General features: G+C 40.6%; 1 protein-coding gene across 2 annotated transcripts in view; it reads left to right on the forward strand.

Annotated features, from left to right (window-relative positions):
• zbtb16a (zinc finger and BTB domain containing 16a) overlaps positions 1 to 23,435 on the forward strand; it is a 116,339-nt gene that overhangs the window by 32,961 nt on the left and 59,943 nt on the right. For both annotated transcript variants that reach the window (XM_076161300.1, XM_076161299.1), the window contains exon 3: positions 14,832 to 14,929. In XM_076161300.1, the coding sequence (XP_076017415.1) occupies positions 14,832 to 14,929 (98 nt within the window). The remainder of the gene's footprint in view (positions 1 to 14,831; positions 14,930 to 23,435) is intronic.

Here is a 23,435-nt window from a genome sequence, read left to right on the forward strand (position 1 = left end):
CACACAGGGGGAGTTTGGTAGTGACTGTGGGTATGTGGGTGAATTAGGGCTGGGTGGGGGTGTGGGTCAGTGACAAAAAGTAAGAGGATGGAGATGTGTTTGTTAAGAAGCTGATTACTGTACAGCCAGAGGGAATGAAATGCACCTCAATGCACAGTTTACCGTAACAAGCTAAACAACACCTTGAAACCAAACAGAGGCTCTGCACAGACTGCTGGGCACTAAGCATGTCTCCTTAAAGATATAGAGCTGCTCAGAATATTTACTGCTTGGCGGAGGTGCTGCTGAATGCACTATGCACTCACTGCAAATATATTGTTGCATTTATTTTGAAATTGAAATATGCCTCTCTCTCTCTCTCTCTCTCTCTCTCTCTCTCTCTCTCTCTCTCTCTCTCTCTCTTTCTCTGTCTTTCTTCCTCGCTTTTTCTCTTCACAAAAACACCTGATTCTCCTCTGTGCCTAACTAAGCTCAGTTTCCTCTGACAAATCAGTTATTTATTTTAATGAATCTCCATTCCCTCCACCCATATTTGTCCTACAGTACATCATGAACACTGAAAATACATAATGTGTTAACCCAATATGCAGTTTTCAGAGAAGGTTTCTTTTCTCATTTTGTAGGAGCAAACCTTTGTTTGCCCTCTTAGTTAATACAGGAAAGTGCTTTTTCAAATTGTTTGTATTTAAAAACAGCCACAAGTTCCTAGTTAATGTTGCTCAAGGATTTCACAGCAATCTCTGTATGCTTTATCTGAAGTGACTTTACCAAAGCGGGAAATCTGACAAGATCCGTAAATGACCAAGTACAATGCAGCGATTAGCTGTACGTGGTGCAGAGTGGCAAGAGTTAAAATTTCTCGCTCAGGGTTTCTTTTGTGCTTTCTAACCTGAGCTTATTGGGTGAAGCCTTTTAGGCTCATAGTGCCGCAATCAGAGAACATACAAAAAATACCCAGAAGAAGACTGAACGTGATTGGAAGATTCTTACAATACAAATGAAATCAAACCGTGTGTTGTCGCATGTCATCCTAGTCTTTCTCTGTGTCTAGTCAAGTCTTTCTCTGTGTCTCAGTGGACAGCTATGGTGTTTGTGAATAACCTTTAAAGGTCCTGTTTATTGTTTTGATCGCCATCCTCCTCCCCGTCTGACTGACTGATTTATCAAAGGTAATTGCGTCTATGATTTACCGCCTTTGAAAAGCAGTTGTTAGCTTCTTTGTGGCCAGCTATTGTCATTATTAGTGGAAGACATCATCAGCGTGGTACAATACGTTTGCGAAACGGTAGTGTTTCTGAATCGAATATTGTTTTTGGCATGTCAGAGGAGAGTGTGAGAGGAAGTTACAGGCTCCCCATAGTCCAGCTACTGAATGAGCTTGCAGATGATCTGGAGCCAACAACAAAAAGTTATTATAATTACCAACTACAACTTACTACTACAAATTACAACTTTCTAGGCTACATTCGCTCATCCCAGCGCACAGGCGATACATTAGCAGGGATCTCTCAGGCCACTTTTTCAAATGTGCTGTCCCTGGTGCTGAAAGCTGTGTCCAATATCGTGTCCAATGTCGTGTCCAATGTCGCGCTATATTATATGTCCATTGCTTTTCTGACAGATGCAAGAAGCGTGTTAAACACTGGCAGTGCATTCAAGTACACTTGCTGCAACTGTGCTGGCTTACATAATTGGCACTATTCTCTCTGATTTAATTTAACATAAAACTCTGATTCAAATTACTTTTGTCAACTTCTTTTTAATTTATAGAAAATTTTTAAAGATTTTTCTTTTTACCTTAGGCCAGTGTTTCCCAAAGTGGGGAGCATGCCCACTAGGGGGGGCGCGGCGCGTGATCGGAAGAGGAGCTATACGAATAAGTACCGCCTCGGGTAAATGAATGAGGTGATACTTCTTCGTCTCGCTGCAGGAGAATGAGCGTCCCATATTATTTTTTATATCGTCCCCCCCCTTGACACCCAGACGCTGCTATTTCTGTGTTCTAGCCTTCCTGGTTGATTTTTGCAGCCAAATTGGTCTCAACTGTAATAGGGAGAACGAGAGTGTGCGTATGTGTGTATATGTGTGCATCTGTCACTACAACGAGCAGCGTTTCTCCAGTTGTCAGCAAACTTGGCATAAACTTTGTTCACTAGTCTAGAATGCTTTACATATCCTTTACATGGGATACGGGTGGTGGGTGATGGCTAGGGCTGGGGTGAAATGTTGTGAAAAAATAATGTTACAGGAGGGTCGGCAAAGAAAGTGAAAGTTCTTGTTGTATGTGAGGAAGGTTAGGGTTGGGGGAAGGCATCTGAAAGGCGCTCTGCTCCAGTGATATTCAATTGATACACTTGTAGAGATAGATTCTCTTTTTATATCATTGTTATCTGCATAAACACACAACACAACAAATATTGTTAGCAACCAAATTTGGTGAGATTCAGTGAACAGTCACAAATAGCCAGGGGCAAATACAATCTTGGACACATTTGTTTTCTACCCGCAAATTGAAAACATCAGCCGGCCTCATCTTTACACTCTTTCTCATTTGTAACATTATATTGAATTGCGAGTTGTGACTTGCCACTAATAGCATCAGTCAAGCAATATTAACAATGCCTAAATTACAACTGCCCACAAGCCCACCAAAAAGTCTCAAATGCTCTGCTTTTAGATCCAGAAACTCACAATCCAGAACTGTCAGATGACCCTCTGCTGTGCGTACAAAATCACTGATTCAAGTCAATAGAAATTCTTGGTTTCTTTCCATTCTTTTCAGCTGTTTTACTCCACAGATGAGATACGAAGATAATTTTTCTCTCAGTGACACCAGTAAAGATATATAGTAAAAATACATGAATTGTGCAAACTGTATGATAAACAGCAAATGGCCACAAAGGGATTACAGGAATCCAGATGGAAGTGTAGGAGGTCATTAGAAAAATTATATTTGTTGTTACGTTATGTGTCCTGATTATTCTTGGCATCTGTTAACTGGATAGTGTGCATCTCTATATGTGACAGGATTCAATCACTACAGGTATTACCTCACCTACAGGCATTTTGTAACATACATGGTAAGATAAAGGACATCACCTCAGATACTCACACAAAGTAGAATTTACTAGTAAAAAAACTTGCAATGGAAGTTTTACAGCAAAAATAAATCTCGATCATTGCATCAACATCACTGATGCCATCCTGGACTCTGCTTCCACACTACAGTGCCATGTTCTCACAACCTCGAGCAGCCGTGGCTTCCGGTTGTTTCAATTTCAATCTACTTGTACCTCATATTGCCTATTTTACCTCAGGGTCTACGTATTAACTTTACAACAACAACAACAATAATAATCATACAACCTTCCCCTTCTCTCTCTCTCTCTCTCTCTCTCTCTCTCTCTCTCTCTCTCTCTCTCTCCTTTTCCCTGTATAAGAAAACATCCAAAATATCCTATAACTGTATGCGCAATATCATGTATAAGGTTTGCTTCAATAAAAACAATAGTAAAAAAAAAAGAAAAGATATCTTGGATGAAGAGAACCTTGGAAACTAAGAATTATACACTAAATACTCAAATCACTCACTTTATACTCAAATAATATACTCATATTCAAATAGCATCAAATACAACTTCAAACGTTTCATAAATACACTGTATATATGTGTGTGAGCTGCCAGCTGTCCACACGACAATGCCTGAAAACGCAGTATCCACTCCTGCTGGTGTGCATGCACAGAGACACACTGGTCTGTACAGAACTAGTAAAATATTTGTGCTCTTGGTATGGCTGATAACCCCACAGAGCTTGTCGCAATCGACACCACAGCAGCTGTGATTGTAAAGTGTATCATCAGCGTATTTGGAAAGCTCTAGCTTCCGCATCTACACAAGAACAATAACCTGGCTTTTTCAGAGTTAAGCACTCTGTTAACTCTGTTTATGGGGGTGGGAAATACCATTTTAATGTGGATGGAAGGCGTAAACAGATACTTGAACGTGTTTTCTGAAGATGCTCCTCAAACAGCTTCCATGCAGCATATAGAACGCATGACATTGTGTGGGTCTTTCTCAGCTAATATTGAGCTATACAGATAAAATATCACCAATCATCAAGGTTTGAAAAAGATATTGATGAATATGTTTTGCCTATATATCCCAGCTCTAATTCTACCCACAGTGCTTTCATGTTGCACAGCAAGAATAATGCAATGACATGTCAAACCCTGTTCAAGTACCTGCATTTACAGTATGATTTTAAATATATTATAGTTGAAGATCTATCTAATATCTATTGTATTCACATTTGCAGATCTACAGAGGGCATATGCAATGTACATGTACAACCCGTCAAAATTGTTGCGCTAGTCTTAAACTCAATCTGTGTAGAGAGAACACACATACATAAGTGTAGATTTGGAAATGTGCTGCACTGGATGTTCTTGACAGCTCAGGATGAAGGTACTGTAGGTTGAGGAAAGCAAAACGCATTATGGGTGCTGTGACAAGTACGTGAACATACCAGAGCATCACACAGTTTCACCCACACTCTCCCCATTGCCATCTTTCTCTTCAAGATGAGCCTGACTTGTTTGCTGCAGTCTTGCAGAGCTCTGGCTGAGGCTGTTTGAGATGCCCATGGGTGCTGTGCAACTCTTGGAAGGTGTGCATGTGGTGAATGACAGTGCAGATGGCTGAGAGCCACGGCTGTCACCTGAACACCCCCGTCAGCACACACAGACACGCATGCATGCTCGCCCACGAGGTCAGACGCATCAAAACAACCTGCCTGTGGCTCTCTAAACTGTCAAAATAAGTCCCTTTATTGCCCCCCCTCCAGACAGATGCAGCCTGTGCTACTAATAATCTAATCTCTGTTATTTTGCACAGATAGATAAACACAACTCAAGCACAACACACACTCTCTCAATCATACACACAGCACAGTGCTATCTTTTGTCCTGTCTTGTACAGTAAAGCAATCCCAGAGGCAGTGCATAATAGCCTCAGAGATGTGTCCAAATACCGAAATAATTACCTTTTGAACGCTTTGTACTCACTGACACTGCTACAACAATCACTTTTCGAGGTTCCTCTCCCTTTTCCAAACGGCAACAGATGAAATATTGATAATGAGGCAACAGCTGAACAGCAATATCATTTGTAATGTAGCAATCGCATATCTACACATACAGTTCATACGCTGCTGCATACATACTGTTGAAGAGTTTAGATTTCAGAAAAACTGTGACTTAAAGAATTTTTTAACGTTGTCTGGACAAGCTAAAGACAAAAAGGTCAAACCCAGTCTCTGATCTTGTGTCATACTGTGGACAGAATCACAGAACAGGACATGGAGATAATTTGGAAAACAAGGCTGTGGTATATAATGTCCTCCCTTTGGTACTGAAACTAATAGGTTGAACTCCTGCTGCCAGTCTGCTCTCTGGAAATAGGCTTAACTGACACCCTTCATGTTGGCCTGTAGAGTGAAATCCAAGTTCAAATCCAAGTTCAAGGACTGATTTTATGAACCATCAATCATATATCTCATCTTTTGCCCTGAACTGATGTGACACATTCAGATCTGAAGTCAGTGAACAGGTGGCAAGTCCTTTGCACACTGTCAACGTTTCATCCAGTCTCATCAAATTCAAACTCTTCCTTCACTGAAGTCTTCTGTGCTGCAATCTGCATTTCGCTGTTTTTTGCGGGTGCTGTGCCATCATGCAAGTTGTTATCTTCTTAAGAAATGGTGCTTTTATTGATGTAACAGGTGCTTAGCTTGATGCTGTCAGTCAAAATAACACATTTCCTTCTCTCTTTGGCTTTCAGAATGGAAGTTAGACATCTTTGAGGTTTTTTTGTCACTTGAGGGAAGCTGATACGAATGCATAATGTATGAGCAGAGAGGGAAGACTGTGTCTGGCTGCTTTTTATAGACCACCAAAGTTCTGCTACTTCAAAGACGTATACACACACACAGACACAAACACACACACACCGAGTCAACAGTTTGACTTGAAACTCCGTAACCTCTCTCGCAGATCAAGAAAGCAGGAGTAGAGGGAAAAACAGGACTCTAGCAAACTGGCAACATTGCTGAGAATAAAAAAGAGAAACGACAACATGAAACAGAACTGTTGACATGCTATTTTCAGACACCACAGGCTTTTGATGCGGAAACTAAAAGACGAGGGTGGATGGGAGCAGAGGGCCTGGTGTCTATCACAGAGATGGGCTTTAAAAGGAATATTTTATACCTGATCCTACACACTCCGTAGTTTTTGTTCCATCGGCTCAAATATTTCATTGGTAGTATTTTTAACCGAGTCAGAATGTCAGAAGACGTAACACAAAAGGGAGGATGGTAGAGCAAAAGATTGCAGGGGAAGCCGAGTTTCTTCATTTGGGTTTATTGGAAACAGTATTTTCTCTCAAAAATGTAGAATTGTATTTTCTTTAACCCTCTAATCCTTATTTAACCAGTCAAGTCTAAGATAAGAGCACACTGCCATTTACATGAATGACTTTACTGAAGCGGCCCTGTATGCACTTGTGTGCTGCATGTTTCCCTTTTTCGCTAAAAACACACAAACTCATTTTTGTATTGTATGTCCACAACTGCTTTAACTCACAGCCCAGAAAGCTTTGTCATCCTCAAATCCCTGGTCTAAAATACCAAACATGTTTAGCTCGAATCAGAGAAGGTTGCATGTGGTGAACCTTTGATAGCAAGCAAAAAAAGATGGTAACGTATCGAGCTTTCCTGACAAGTTTCACGTGTTAAAAGGTGTTGAAAGTTAGCATGTGGTGGTATGATGGTGGTATAAGCCTGCTGGCAGTGGTGCCTTAAAATGTTGCCATTCATTCCTATGTAGTTATATCTATGTAGTATTGTTATCTGCTCAGCACAGTGGTGTGAGTACAACATTCTTCAGAATAGGGATTCATGTGGGACAAATTGTATTCTTTCCAGTCTAGATTTTTGAACTGTGGTCTTCAGGTCACCTTCTCCCTTCAGTGTCACCTGTTATTATCATAAGATACATCTATCTGTCTCTCTGAATTAGGAACTCCACAATGCACACAACCCACAAATGCATTTTGAGATTCAAATTCTATATGGTTGTGTTAAATTTTTTTAAGTTATGACACAAAAACTGAGAATACAAACTTTCCGACGGTTCTGATGAATAATAGCTTTGGCCTAATTTTACAAACATTTGGTACTTATTTTTAGGGAATCTTCTCATATTACACATTACACATGGATCGCTAACAAAACCAGGAATGATTATACTATAAACTATGATATTTATATAATAGTGATAATAATATGATGATATGGTTGGACTAGATGGGGACTGCAGTACTGAAGCAGGATGACATGTTTACTGTTGCCTCATTCATTTTTTATTCTTTATACATTTTTGCCCCAATAATGTGAGGTGCTTTTTTTTCTCCCCTTAAGGTCAATTTGGGGGTGCTAATGTTGGTGGTATTCTAAATAGTTCACTGGATGAAAGACAATGGCTGTCTCTTTGTTGTTCTTTCCTCACCATCTCTCTGTCTCTCCGCTTTTCCTCTTCCTTTGCTACTCATCTATGCTCAGCACGAGTGCTTTCGGTATTCGTGAGTGTGGCTTGAATTTATATGAACGTCTCCCTGGCGGGGAGAACGGGGGGCCAAGTCATTGATATGTGCAGGAGGACTCGGGATAAACAGCCCATGCCGACTGGTGTTACACGAGCCTGCCTGAGACATTTGGATTGAGCAAAGACATAGCGAGAAAGAGGGGGCAAATAGAATTGGAGAGGCTCAAAAGCAGGAGAAAATGACAGAAAGGGTGGGTGCGATCTGACTGAACCCCACAAATTGAGGACTAATGTAAATGTTAATAATCACACATCAGCTGTTGGTGAATGCCATATGTGTGTGTCGCGGGGGGGGGGAATTCAGCTGTGTTGGTGTGCTATATACATTCTTACACGAGTTAACCAGTTGTGATGGAACAACCTTTTCCACCTTTTTTTGCGGGGAGAAAAAACAATTGATGCTTCTCTGTGATATCGCAGAAAATGCTTGAAACAATTATATTTCTTTACATAAAATAACCAAAGCAGTATAACCATCTGCCGTACTTCCATGTTTAAAATTCAGTGTTTTGGTCGTTTCTTCTGAGAAGCACTTCAAGGCAGTATGAGTTTGTTATTTTTCAGCCCTCCTTTTAGTTATGCCTGAATCAGATTTTCTGTTTTTCTTTCAAATTCTTCACTGTTTAACACCTAACATCAAACAATACAACATGTACTTATGTAGTCTTGTGTGAAAAGCTTTGGATCAGAAACCATCAACACCAAAATGAAGGAAACTGGTCATGCTGCTCTTGAAAAACAGATTTAGTAATCACACTGAGATTCACCTCTTTAAATAATGACAAAATACACACATGCTCACTGTTTTTGTGTGTATGTGTGTATTTGTGCGATAAATTGCTGAAATATGGGTGTGTTTGATGGTACAAGCAACCCTTTCACAATACATTTGAGGGTCGTTATACTTAGCATGTAGCATGACATTTATCAGCAATGAAGTGACTTCTGCGGTAAAAACACAGGCCTTTCTCTTCTTCTGTAGACATGTTTGAAATGCTATCTGTTGCAAATAAAATGTTCTAGTGTGATCTTTAGACTGTCTAATTTATATATAAGACATAAGACAAACAGATATATATGTCTTACATATATATATACGTATATATATACATATATATGTACATATATATATATATATATATATAAACATATATGTATATGCTGTATATATATATGTATATATATATATATATATATATATATATATACCTCAGCAATATATACTCCTGCGTTTTGTTCTATTTCTCCAGTAAAAAAGGGGAGGAGTCATTGGTGTTACTCTGGTGTTACTCTGCTTCTTACATGTATATATATATTATTTCTTGATTTTTGTTGAACCCAACATAAACCCTGCTGTTTCCTTGTCCAGCTCTTCCTGCCTTCACCATCTTTGTCTGTGGAACTTTGATATTGCATGTGGTGTAGCAATGCTGTATCACTTACCGCCACATTAGGACTGACCACCAAAGTGATGCCGAATGGTCTCTTGCATCATTTGGGCTTTGTTCACCATAACAGGTTGTAGTGTGTGCGTGAGTGGCCCTCCTCTCTGCTGTGCCTGATGGATCTACCTCTATCTGTGTCTCCGCTTGTTGGAGAGAAACAACTCAAGCCTTTTCATGGATGTTCCTTTATGGTGGCATTCTAGCTCCCTTTGCATGTATTCTCACTGCATCTCAATGAGGTCTGCTGCTGTACTATACTGCCAGCACTTCAGAGTTATCCTGGCTGAAAAAAGGTTTTTGGAGCCGAACACCCTGGATCCGTTTGGTGGTTTTGTAGAAGTGAAATGGTGGGACTTCAATTTCTGTTCTATCCATCACCTTTATTTTAGCAGATTAAGTTGCTCTACTTCACAGTAATGATGTGGTGACAATGACCTATCATCCCCTCATCTCAACTTGGGCCTCTGTTGGATGCTTGCATCTGCCTCACTTATTTGCGTGACCCTAATTAAATATTTTCAAAACAAATTATAAAAATGTTATTTGTCTTAACCACTCCTAGTAACCTATTCAATGCCACTCATCTCGCTACTTCATGTCCCACCTCCTCTCTGGGCTCCCTTCGCAGAGAAAGAGGTCTCTTTTTTGTATGTTCTTTCCTCCTTCCTCCAACTGTAATCATACATTGTTGTCATGTTGTCGTAATCTATGCATCCATTCTCTGTGCTGATTTATGGAGCCTATCCCTTCGGTCATTGGGCCAGAGACAGGGTGCACCCTTGATACTGTATGTCGCCAGTCTATGGCAGGGCAAGCACACAGAAACAGACAACTCCCTATTCACACCTGAGGGCAATGTAAAGTTTCTGATTCACATAAGTCATTCACAGCATATCCAGTCACCGAGATAATTGGTGACAATGAATATGCAATGGCATCATTGCGTGTATATGCACAGTGTCTAATATGGCCGCTTATACTGTGTTCAAGTGAGGGAAATTGGTAAATAAAAAATTTAATTACTGTCCTATTAATCTTGGAGTTCTGTATGCAACACAGATTTACCAGTTGCGACACATCCACGACCTTTGAACCTTTTGGGCTGGGGGAATAGCGGCAAATAGTGGTAAATAAAACTGAAAAACATGTCCTGGTGCGTTGTCTTGTTTCTTCAGAGAAGCTGAACTTACAGTATATGTACCACTTGACTAGTGGTATTTACAACCTTCCGATGAGTGTCCCAACGCAGCATTATCTTATTGTAGCACTTGTGTTGGAATTATGCTAGCACACTTTTAATAGCATGTAATTCTCTACAAGAACTTCCTAATGATAAGTTGACTTCACAAATCATTCATGTAGTCTCATTTAATAGCGGAAATATTCCTGTGTGGGACTAATAAAGGTATCTAATTTAATGGCTAGATGTACTGTACAAAGCCTTTTGCGCTGGTTTGTGGTGCAGGTTTAACACAAGCTACAAACCATGCGTGTTATGCCTGAAACAGGGACTGATACAGACGCAGCTGCTGTGTCTGTGAATGACCAACTATGAATTGATGCCATACTCAGATCTTAAATACTAGAGTGCTTCTTACCATTATGAGAGCATTTTTGTTTGTTTGGGTAAATGTTTTTCTGCTGAAACATACAGTAGGATTTGGGCTCCCCTTTCCTGTTTTTATGCCCACAATTATTTTCTGGCCACCTGTTTTTTCCCGGCCTGCACTCTTAACTATTGCCGACGGCATATAAGTCTTGATAAGAATATAACCTGCGGCAGACACACTAAGGTTTAAATGGACGTCCAGTTACACCGTCATGGACATGTGCGGACCTCAATCTGCCGTTATAGGATACAAACATTTCATAAAAACGCTTTACAACAGCAACAACAGCTGGAAGGTGAAGGGTTTAAAATGGCTGTGAGATTTACAAATCATGCATCGTCATTTATTTCAACTAGTGAAATGCTGACTCTCCTGTACCATCTTGACACTGATATTTCACCCCCTTCACCCAGTCCCACCCACTACCCCCTTACCCACCACTATTAATTCCCTCCCTTTATCTTTGAATGTTTTCTTCCCTCTATCTTGACCCTCCCATCCTTCTCTCCTCAAAGCCTTACCAACATCATTTCAAGTTGTTTTTTATGGCTCTGTTCAAGAACGCAAGATGGAAGCACAAATTAAGAAAGATGAAAGGATAGTTACGGGAAGACAAGTGTGCTCAAGGTTGCTGAGGGGAAATAAAGATTTGAGAAAAGCAATGAGAAATGAGTGCAAACTTGTCAAGGCTCTGGTTCTGCCTGTTGTTGGTACATTTTTTGGGTGGGATGATGTAAAATGATGATGTGAGTTTAAAGCAGTCATTTGATTTAAAGCAGTTTGGCAATATTTCCACTGCCTCTTCCAAAGCCCAGACATATGAAATTGAGATAAATCAAATCCATCCACATTCACAATCTGATTTTTCAATATTAAGGTACTGAGTCATTACCCACCCTTCCACCAAATAAAAGCAGTTCAGAATGTTTCAGATAGCCCTGCTAAGAACAAACAAACAAACAAATCCGGGTGAAACCACAACCTCCTTGATTGAATATTAATCAAAGACTAGAACAAAGAGCCAGCTTTCCACATCTCAATCAGTGACAACTTTCACGCTGCTGACCCTCTTTCCCCTGGAGAAGGCTGTGTAGAGCTGGCCATTAGTGAGCACTGGCTGAAGAAGGTAGATGCCAATTCGCTGATTCTCTTGACCCTGACCTGTGTAAATGGTTAGTGCAAAAGCCTGACTAGAACTGCCGCCTAACAAAGGTGAAAGGAAACTCATCCTTTCTGTCATGCATCAGCTTCTTGCCAACTGAAGGTGGTCATAGGAATGGTGCTTGTCACAACTCCACACAAACAAATAACACAAGGACACCTCACCCCCCGATATATCACCCCCTTCACCCCAGCCTGGACCCCTGAACAATGTTTCGGGGAAGTTTGGAGGAATGGTCCTAATTGTATTGTTGAACAATCAAACACACATGCTGTGCAATAAATGTGATTGTTTTGATTTTGTGAAAAAACTGATTTTTTGAGCAATTTATCTTAAGTCATTTCGCATTAGTTCTCTCTTTGTTGCCCTCTCCTTTGGCTTTTCCAATGTCTCTCTTTTCCTCATGGAGACATTTTGCATTTATAAAGCCTTTTAATTACTCACTGCTTGCCAAAGGGCTCTTAGTCTGCCTTTATTTTCCAGGGTGTCTTTTCACCACTATGGATATCATGATTTGCTCAATCCACCTGCTTGTTCCCCATCTCCATTATCACCCTACCTCCTACCAGGCCTTTGAAAGATCAATTTCACCGATTTGTCCCTGAAGTCACACTGGACTTCCTTTGTAAATTACTCCTGCGGCAATTTTCATAGAATGTGCATTATCTCTATCTGTTCTTCTCATGACTGCTCTGTCTCTCCCTATCCGTCTCGAGGCACAAAACAGAGCTGTAAATCCATTTGCATCTGATATCAATCAGTCATGTTTTGGGGCCTGGCACTTCCTGCTCTGTGGCTTTCTCGGGAGACACTAAGATAGATGGCTGTCATCTCACCAAAGTTTAGTTGATCTCCTTATCAAGGGCATTGTTTCCCCAAGAATGTGCTAGACTATTGACGATCGCTCAATCGCATTGCCTGAGTCAGAGACTGTGAAGTTCTTGTGTTAAATGTTCTCTTGTCTAGCAAAAGCCTGTTTTCAACCATAAATCAGATCATGAGAATTCACTCCTTTTTTGGTATTTTCTTCAGTTTTGCATTAAAATGTGCACTGTTGTTTTAAAAAGGTGGAATAAGGCAATGGCTCAGCGTATTTGTTGTCTGGCAGTGCGACAAATCTAAGCTTTACTCATTATGGGTCCAGGAACGAAATGATTGAACCCTATTGTTTTGCTTGTGTTATTATTATTATTATTATTATTATTATTATTACACCAGCATTGCCCTATAACTGATGTGCGGTCCAAAAGGTGAGACCTGCAAATGTAAAATGTAGAGGGTAGATAAGTATGAGGTCTATTCACACATAAATAAATAAAAATTACACTTGACAACCGTTAGGGGGTGCTATAATGAAACAACACACTTAATGGTTAACAACATACTAATTTTAAAGCTCCTACTTAAATAACCTATATTAATGTGTTCTGCATTATTATGCTGCTGCATTCATTGGTATAAGCCACGTGAATGTGTGAATTTCAGATTTCGGGAGCCTAATAATTTTTAATCGAGCGGCCAATAATGGAGTCCTGCAGTAATTGCGGTCAGATGCATTAATTCTTATCTTATCTCATCTTATCTTATATCTAACATTTACTCCACACTACCTTACCTAGTGAACATTCTGAATCATCATATCAGCTGAATCAGCCTGTCCCTGACATGATGGCTGCCAGTTTTATTTAATTATCACAACTGTGCTTAGCATATCTCTAAAGATTATATTTCCCATGGCAGATTGTTTAAAGTCTGTGTGTTTATACTTCTATGCTGGAGGACCTTTTACAAATCTAGGTAATGTACAAACTAAGTGCATATGCAAAATGCATTCACCACTTAAAATACAAACATACTGTAAGGCATTTACTTAATTTCTTGCCAAATTTCAAGAGCATCTTTTCGCAGTGAGCTCGTGATTTCCACATGGATTTTCTCTGCTCAAAACATATATATTAAGTGTAGTTGACATCTTATCTCTACATTCCCAGTGAGTATCAGCTCATCCTTAAATATAAGTCTGAAAACATGCAACAAAAGATTATGCTGTTAACTTGAAATGCCACTCTCTTCCATCTAGCCCGACCGCCCACAGTTTACCTATAGCGTTAGGGTGCTTGGACCTCTTCAGTCTTGCTTGTCAGTCTATTTACAAATAAGTGTGTGTGTGTGGTATTCTCAAGGCCAAGTATTTAAAGTTCCTTGGAGGCATAAGGCATTGTAGCAGTTGTTGTTGGTGCAATTGGTGTCACCTTAATTGCTTCTGAACACTTTCCGATATATATCCAGAATGAAATGCTTTGTAGTGAGCCGTGGGGTCTTTTGTAGAAGATTTCGTAAGAGAGAGAATCGGGAGACACGGCTTTCATTTGTAAGGTGTTATTTAGTTAACTAACCTTCAAGGCCTTTACCACATAATCAAATGTTGACCCTTTGTCTTGGCTGACTTTGTGAGCTTAATGTAGGCTCACTGGAAAACAACAACTCATTGCAGATCACAATTATCTTTGCCTGCAGCTTTGAGCAATATGTCTTGAAAGCTGAATAAAACTCTGGACAATTACTACACTTCCTAAAAGCCCTTCGCCATCCTATAGAGCTCTGCAGCCCCATGTCACCATCAGGTCTCTGATATCCTGTGATCAGATTTTGCAACCTAAAGGAGACTGTGGCTTTGATGTTGTGGCTCATAAACTTTGGAACTGTCAACGCTCAAGACCTATTTGTGTAGACTTGCCTTCATGTAGTTTTTATTATTTTCTTCCTATTTTTTTTTCTGTTCATATTCTATGCTTGATTGCCCCTGCAACGTTCTTTGTGACACCCTTACTCTTTAAATGGTGCTATATAAATTAAGTTGACTTGACTTACATGCATGTACAATAAGCTTTGCCGCATTCAGAGCAGTCAGTTCCCTCAGTGATGTGTCTGATTTGTTTTTTTGCCAACAGGAAGATGCACAGTGGAATGAAGACCTATGGCTGTGAGCTGTGCGGGAAGAGCTTCCTGGACAGCCTCCGCCTACGGATGCATTTGCTGTCTCATTCGGGTAAAGAAAACACATCAACCAAAAACGCATGCCTGAGTGCTTTGGGAAGTGTTTAAGAATCTGTTCAATTGAATTTTGGGACTCGTGGAAAAACTTACGAAAACACAAAACCCTGAAACATTGCAGCATGCTTTGGAAGTCTTTAGCACTATATAATGTATATGGCTGCAATTGCAAGTTCAAAGTCTTTTGAACTTGCAGTTTACACTCGATACCCTTAAACAAGACCCAGCTTCAGTTATCATAGCTTTGAAAAAAGGCATAGGTTGATCTTAAAAGTTTTCGATTTGTAGAAGTATTAACACCTGTGGTATTAACTGAAGTTTGAACTACAAATGTTTCAGGAACCAAACTGGCTCTGGTTCCTGTAGTTTGCCTGAAAAGTTCCAGAACTAGATACTGCAGTGGAAAAGTGGCTATTGTAAAATTGTACAACCAATTTACAAGGGTGTGTTGATGTGGAGCAGATAAATGGGAAACATAGCACAGGAGATGCCTGCATATTATCATCCTGTCATCTTACACCTCTGTGGCATCAGACACCTAAAGGGAAAACTAGTCAAACCCAGGCTGCGTTTTCGGTCCAGTCACACACACTCGTGCAAGGCCTACTTAGTGCAGCCATGATTTAATGGCATGGATGGCCTTTTATAGGCAGCGAGAGCTTCTTACTTCTAAAGCCCTAAGTGGTGGTTAAAACCCTGTTAAAGCCATGGGACCTCTGTCTCTGCATACACTCTTCCACAGCCCTCTATGTGGTACCTTGTATGTGATCAGCTTTGTTTTGTTCTCTGTGGTGGCAATGGTGTTGTGACATGTTCTCTTGCACACTCACTCACTTACACACACATTTTTTTTTATATCTGAGCAAAAGTTAAACAATGACTGAGATGGATGCTGACACTCCCGCTTTGTTGTGACTAAGATGGATGACAAACTCATGCTGTGCCAGTCAATTAGCTCAGCACACAACTTGGTATGTCAAAGACAAAAGTTGCAGTAAAAATATTCACTTCATTTTTGCAGTCTCCTCGAGCATAGGAAAGAGGAGATCTCCTTCTGTTCAGAAACACAGACATGTCTCATGACATGACACTCTTATTGTGTCTCTCTCTCCCTCCATATGTGCCTGCTCAATCATAACATGCAGCCTGAAAGCTTCTCTCCCGGAGCTCCTTGTTTTTGTTACACTTTGAGAATGAAAGAGAGAGAGTGGAAGCTGGTAATGTCTTTTCTAAAGACCATTCTTTATCGACTCACTGCAAAGTATAAAAAAAAAAATTGTGATTCTTTTTTTGATTTGAGTGTTTCCATTTTGCCTTTTGAATTTGTAACATCAAATTTCTTCAAATTCCTCCAAACCTCACAAAGGTACGCTGGTTCTTTCCAACCCACCTGGTATCTACAGATAAGTGTGTAATTAATATCGAATTAACCATAATCAAAACAACTTATGTTCTCACAATCTGCATAAAGGAATAAAGTTGAAACTGATAGATTCAACCATCACATCAGCTCATTCCTTCTCTGTCAGAGCAAACTGACAGCTGGGAGTGTTTAGAATCCAGGTAGGAAAAGCAGCTTGTAAATATACGTTTTGTGTTCTTTCCTATGAGCATTCTGATCAACATTAGCATTAAATGAGGTTAGACAAGTCACGACAATAGATGTTTAAATGAAAGTTATTTAATCACATTCAGGTAATCATTATCTGACTGAATATGACATTCTGCTCTTCTATGAACAGGTTATTGTCAGTGATCAGTCTGTATCTACTGACAGAAACTGTTAGCGTACTGTGAAAATGATTTTCATAAATGGAAAAAGTACATTTAGTGCTAGGAAGAACCACATACTCCACCTTGAAGACTGAGCAGGAGACATGACCAGTGTATTTTTAGCAACAGTGCAACAACTATTTCTTTCTTCTCGTCTTCTTAAGCAGCTCTGCCTCGACACACAACATCAACCTGTTCTGTTACACACATGGCTGTTGATTCAGAGGCGCTTTGGTCTGCCTTAAAAGGTAACGCAGGTGCTTCTAAGGAGACTGGCAACAGTTAGGGAAGAGACGTCGCAGAGTCTTTGGTAGATTTGCAGTTTTTGGTTTTTCTCCCTCCGCCACCTCTGCCTCCACTGTTTGACTTTCAAGATTTTTTCATGTCTGAATTTCTGGCGTTTCTCTTTGTAATGATGACACTTCACCAAGTCCCCAAACCCTCAGCCTCACCCCTACCTCTCCTTCTCCTCCTCCATCCTCACCCTTCAACTCGCCTGAGAAAAGACAAGAGCGAGAGGAAAAGCAGCAGATAAGTGGAGAGGCTGTTTGGTATGCACAAGCTGCCATGTATGTGAAGTTTCAGACGTGGCTGTTGCTTCCTCCCATTGCTTTCCACTCTCTCACTCTCTGTCTCTCACTCTTGTCTCTGTCTGTCTGTCTCTCTGTTGTACGTTGGACTTGGCAGCTTGCCATTCTGGGCTTCCTGCCATCACTAAGGGTACAGTATGTACAGTGTACCTTGTGCCAGCTATTTATTTTTTTTCTCATTCTGTCTTCCCTCCTTCTGTTTTTGTTTTTTTAATCACCATCTGAAGTTCAGTGTTTGGTGAGTTTGTGCAAAGCCAAAGCAAGCAGCCGGGTGTTCAAGCAGGGTGGGGACCCATGACGCAGCCTTCATTGAGTGCATTCGCAGACCTTTTAATCCACTTGCTGCTAATATCTTTGAATTTTTACTTCAAGACTTTCATCCATTTGATATCTTTTAATGGTGCCACATTGGCAGGCAAGCTACCTCCTGCAGTGTGATGCTAGTTGTGGTTGTCTAAGTTTTCCTTTTTTTCTTTCTATCTTGTTCGGACTCATTTCCATCTTTTGTTGTACTTTTGTATTTTCTGCTGTATTATTGCATTTTCCCACCTGTGGTACCTGTGTAATGAAATGAGAAGCACCCCCCCTGTGCAACTGACAGACCCGTGAGCACACACACACACACACACACACACACACACACACACACACACACACACACACACACACACACACACACCAATTTGATCGCATGTATCATTGCATGTTGTGTTCTTCAGGAGATGTTTGGTGTTCCACTACAACAGTACAGCTGTCTTCCTGTTTGGCTTCTTCAAGTTGAAGTTGCATATTAAAATAATGCCTTCATCCCCTTAAAAGCCCCTCCCATGCCATGACATGGGCTGTGACATCATTCATGATATTCAAAGTAGTGTGTGTCATTAACATCTTGACATCATATGTATATCCATTCATGTCTCCAAGACTGAAAATTGACATGAATAGCACCCTATGCACATGCTGGGTGCTATTCATGGTGCTCGTTGAACACTCACACTCACACTCACACTCACTCTCTCTCTCTCTCTCTCTCTCTCTCTCTCTCTCTCTCTCTCTCTCTCTCTCTCTCTCTCTCTCTCTCTCTCTCTCTCTCTCTCTCTCTCAGTATGGTTCTATTATTATTATTATTGTCTGGGATTGAAAAATGAGAACAAATGACTAAATGGGTTTTAAAGGACCTCTAATGTTATTTATCTTGGGTTTCTCAGTTTAGTTGAACTGAAGAGTGAACATTATTTATATAAGCATTTCTGTAAATGATCCAAAAAGGCTAGCGACCAGATGCGGCTTCCTAAAACTGTTTGTTCAATCTTTTGGTGTGTGAAAACAGTGTCAACATAATGCAAAGCGTTTGGATGATGAAAAATGTGAGGAATGTGGATCCAAATGAGTGGAGACATGGGAGGCAACTTTCCTATTGCTCTTTGTCTCTGTGGCGTTTGGCTGTTTGTTTGCCTGTCGGCTGCTCGGCTGTTCTGGCGTCCTGCCGGCTTTTCCCTCACGCTGATGACGACATATTTGTGCCGGCAGGTCTGGATGTTCTGCCAACATTCCTGCATTTATGATCGCTCGCAGATGTGAGTCCAGGAACACACTGTACTGTACCCAAACCCAGAAATTGATGAAACTTGACTGCCTTCCAGACCACAGATTCCTAACTGTGTGTGTGTGTGTGTGTGTGTGTGTGTGTGTGTGTGTGTGTGTGTGTGTGTGTGTGTGTGTGTGTGTGTGTGTGTGTGTGTGTGTGCGTGTCAGCTGCTGGACGGAGCACTGGCAGGGACCATGTGCTATAAAAAGCTATTGGGAAACAAAGTATTTACCAAATTTTTTTTAATGTATATTACCCAAACACACACAGACACACTGCTGTTTCCCTTGCTAAATGAAAAAGTATGACAGATAGACCAAAAAAATGGCAGTAGCTTCTAGTTTGGCAGCACAGTGCTTTTCTGCAATATAAAGCTCCCCACTTCCACTGGTTCTGGAGGACCAGTGAGATTACACAGCAAAATACATCTGAGATTTGCCATATTTCGAGGGAAAAGCCAGACAGGTGAGAGGTAACACAAAGCAGGTGGAGCTCTAATGTCATGTAGCGTTGTCTGTCACTGCTACACTGATCTGACATTATTTTTATTTCCCATGTACAGACAGGTGGGGGGTGGGGGAGAAGTCGTTAGAGGTCTAGCCAGAACAAATGTGTCTTCACAGGAGACTTGTTCCTCTCAGCATGCACTCTTTAGCCAGAACTCAATATACCTGCACCACTGGCTTCTTGGAAAAGAACTGTTTCAAAAAAAACAAAAAAAAAAACAACATTAAAATAACTGGACTGAACATGCTGTGAGTGATGAACTGTAGGTGATAGAACTGTCAGCATGGCCAGCTACTGTCTCTGCCCCTGTCCCTGTCTTTGTCCCTGTCCCTGTCCCTGTTTATTACAGGGATATTGCAGCTTTAAACCCTTTTGGTTGCTAAGTAGCAAGTGCCCCTGTGCTCTCTTAATGTGCCTGATTTGGTATTTTCTGCTCTGATGCCAGGTTTTATTTTTGTATGCGAGACAAAGTGTTTTGATGGAGGGTGATTTCTGAAATGACTGTCTACCAAAGACGTTTTTTTCTTTTTGAGAGAGAGGGAGAGGGAGAGATTTATGGTCTGGCTCAGTACAGTACACTGTGTGCCTTCTGCTCAAAAACAAGAACACAGTCGATTGAATTTTGGATTCGCTTCATCATCCCTCCCTCCTCCCAGCAGTTTTGTTGTCAGCAAGCAGCGTGTGTGTAGCTGTGGGTGTGTGTGCTTATGTGTCGAAGACTGAGAGAGATTTGAGCGCTTGCTGTTTTTCTGTGCGTTTGTTTGTGTGTTTCTGATAAAAGTCAATTATTGCAAAAGGCTGCCAATTAATTTGCACTTTGACTGATACTTGAGAACATACATGTCCATGTATGCAAAATAGAGCATCAACCACACAGAAACACACGCATGAACCTGGCAAGACATACATACTCTGTCCAGCATTGACTTAAAGGAGAAAACATTCAGGCTGCAGACATTTGTTTGCAGCAGAATTTGATATTGAGTCAGGTCCTGTGTTTGCCTGTGTGCATACATGTGTTTGGCTGAGGAGAGCACACCGCTCAGGGGGCTAAATTGGGATCGGGTGGAGTTGCTGGGTCTCTTCTCCAGGTATTCTGGTTGAGTCTTTTTTTAGCTGCAGGATCAGGAGCTGAGTGTGAGTCCTTCGGAGCACTTATAAGGCCATCAGTGTTTGGCACAAGATAATAAATGCAGTGGATTTTTAGTGCTTTTGCATGATCGGCGGCCTATTTGAAACACGTTTTAGTGCCCAAATGAGCATGAATGCCCAAATTAAAAGAGTAAAATGTTTTCATTAACTGTAAGTGACATTCTTGTGTTATATTCATTCAGTTTAACTCTCTGCTGTCTGTGTGGACAATTTCGGTACGAAATCAATGTCATATTCCTCATATAGGGCATCAGTATAGGCCTGCATACGCGTGTAGGCAGGCACATTAGATCTTTCTGTATGTGTGTTGGAAGGGGTTCTGAGTGTATTACAAAAGCCCCGGCAGGAAGCTAAATTTAAATCGTAATTGGCCAACTTCCAAAAGCTCGCAGGCATTTTAATGAGTCATAATAACTTCATTTAAAACCAGCTGAGCAGAAAATAGATTGGAGAGGAGCCTGTGGCTAGTATAGATTTGTGTTCCTTTGTGTGTGTGTGTGTGTGTGTGTGTGTGTGTGTTTGGGTGGTGGCCCAACAAAGTCGAAGTTTAACTGTAAAACATATACACACTGCAGGGGCCTTTATTTTGTTGTGATCTTAACTCAATGTGTGACAATCATTGCAAGTCAACCCACCGTTGCATACCCATGAATCCAAAACATGCAGTTTTGGATACATTATCTGGACACTGACATCACAGTATACAGAACAGATGGACAAATATGCATTGTGGTTGCATCTCTAACTGTCTAACATAAGTAACCAGGCGTCCTGTTATGGTAAACTACAGGTGGGAGATACAAATCTGCCAAACATTTGAAAACATTTCCCCTTCTCGTCAGCGTGAAAACTTATTTGAGTCATTTTAAGGACCAAAGAGGAAAACAAATACGGAGAACCACAGTGCAAGAATAATCCAGATAATAAGATTGATTTTTAATCCTAAATGGCCAGATACAAACATCAAATTTTACAAGGTTGTAGAGAAAGAAGAAGAAGAAGAAATGTACTTTATTGATCCCCTAGGGAAAATTATTTTTCTTAAGGGGCCTATATCTAGTTAAACCCCGAGTCTCCTCTGAGGATCTTCAGCTGTCAGGCTGTTGACTGCCTCCTGTCAAATCATAGTTTTCTCCGACTTCAGTTATCTGTCTGTGTATTGTTCTTATTGTCTAATCAGATAGAAGTCATTTTTCTGTTAAGAAATGCCTAAAACTCCTGCAGGATTAAGCACAACACTATTCCATTGTTGTTTTAAGGATTTAATAGTATCTAATACATAGCATACAATATTAGATTTTCAACAGCTCTCGTGGTTGTGTGTGCAATGAGGCCCGGGTAATGCTGATTCATTGTGTCATGGCGGTGAATGTGATTCTGCTAGTTTGTTGGCACACATCCTGTCACTGCTTCTGTTAGAATGATGGCATGTAGTGATGCTGTTGACATTGCATTGTGGCATTCCCTTGTTACAGACGAGAGAGAGAGAGAGAGAGAGAGAGAGAGAGAGAGAGAGAGAGAGAGAGAGAGAGAGAGAGAGAGAGAGAGAGAGAGAGAGAGAGAGAGAGAGAGAGAGAGAGAGAGAGAGAGAGAGAGAGAGAGAGAGAGAGAGAGAGAGAGAGAGAGAGAGAGAGAGAGAGAGAGAGAGAGAGAGAGAGAGAGAGAGAGAGAGAGAGAGAGGTGAGTAAATGAGTGGTCAGAGTGAGAACCTCCTCATCTAGAAATGAACACACCTTTTGCAGAGTAGCTTTTAGGAGGGAGGATGGTATTATTTTGCCATTTACTTTACTATTCTTTGACTGTATCTCACACAGTGTGTGAAGGACTTTGTAAGGTTCTGTGGTGACTGTGCACGCTTAAAATCTTGCATACTTTAGATTTTATGGAGCCTATTGTTCTTGGAACCGAATGACACCCTTTTAGCCGTCAAAGTTCTCAGGCTACTTTGTTCATAATAATGCCAGGGCTCATTTCTTCCAAGAATCTCCTTACCAGTTTATCATCCTGGACCCAAACATTTACAAACACAAAAGCCAATAGTTCTTTCCACTTAATGAAAAAACAAACCAATTTACTTGCAAAAGGCAACATGGTCAGAAGATGATAAAAAGCAACCTTGGATAGTTAATTCTTCAAAAATAAAAGTGTCTGTGTAACAGCAGGAAAATGAACCACACCAAAAAAAAAAAACTAGAACCTGCTACATGTTCAGCAGATCTTGAGGACAGATGAACTCTTTGAACTGTACAGTCCCTCTATGGCCTACTTCTGCCTCAGCTGATCACACACACACACACACACACACACACACACACACACACACACACACACACACACACACACACACACACACACACACACACAAAAGAGGATTACATATACAGAGCCTCCAGCTCCTGGCTGCCTGCCAGCAGCTGTCATTGCTGTATGTATGTCTTTCTCCCTCTCTCTCTGATTTAACAGACATGTCCACTTTTATTAGAGCTTTCCACACAAAACGTGCCTTTTGTATCTGTAAACAATAAAAAGGGATAAATGTGTGTCCAGGCCTGGAAAATGCTTTTGAGAAAGTCTTGCAAATTTTAATAGTGTTCATAATTTTGACAAGTCAACCTGAGAAGTGAAAATTATTCAGAAATTTATATTTACTCATAACTGTGCCTCATTTAATTGCCTCGCCGTGCGAGGCAAATGAATGCCAATAGCTGTGCTTAGGGGACGAGCCCCCCACTTTGGGAGCCAAGAGTCTTAAGCTCTTTTACTGTATATTGCATAGCTCGTAACTCTCATGGACATGAACATGTTTACTTTACAATAGCAAAGTAGTTTTAAATGTTCTTTACATAATCATCTATCTAAATGTGCAGATACATTCTCTTTTAACATCTTGA

Source organism: Genypterus blacodes, unplaced genomic scaffold (genome assembly GCF_046128005.1).
Source record: "Genypterus blacodes isolate CSIRO-AG114 ecotype Tasmania unplaced genomic scaffold, CSIRO-AGI_Gbla_v1 ptg000111l_1, whole genome shotgun sequence".
Lineage (NCBI taxonomy): Eukaryota > Metazoa > Chordata > Actinopteri > Ophidiiformes > Ophidiidae > Genypterus > Genypterus blacodes.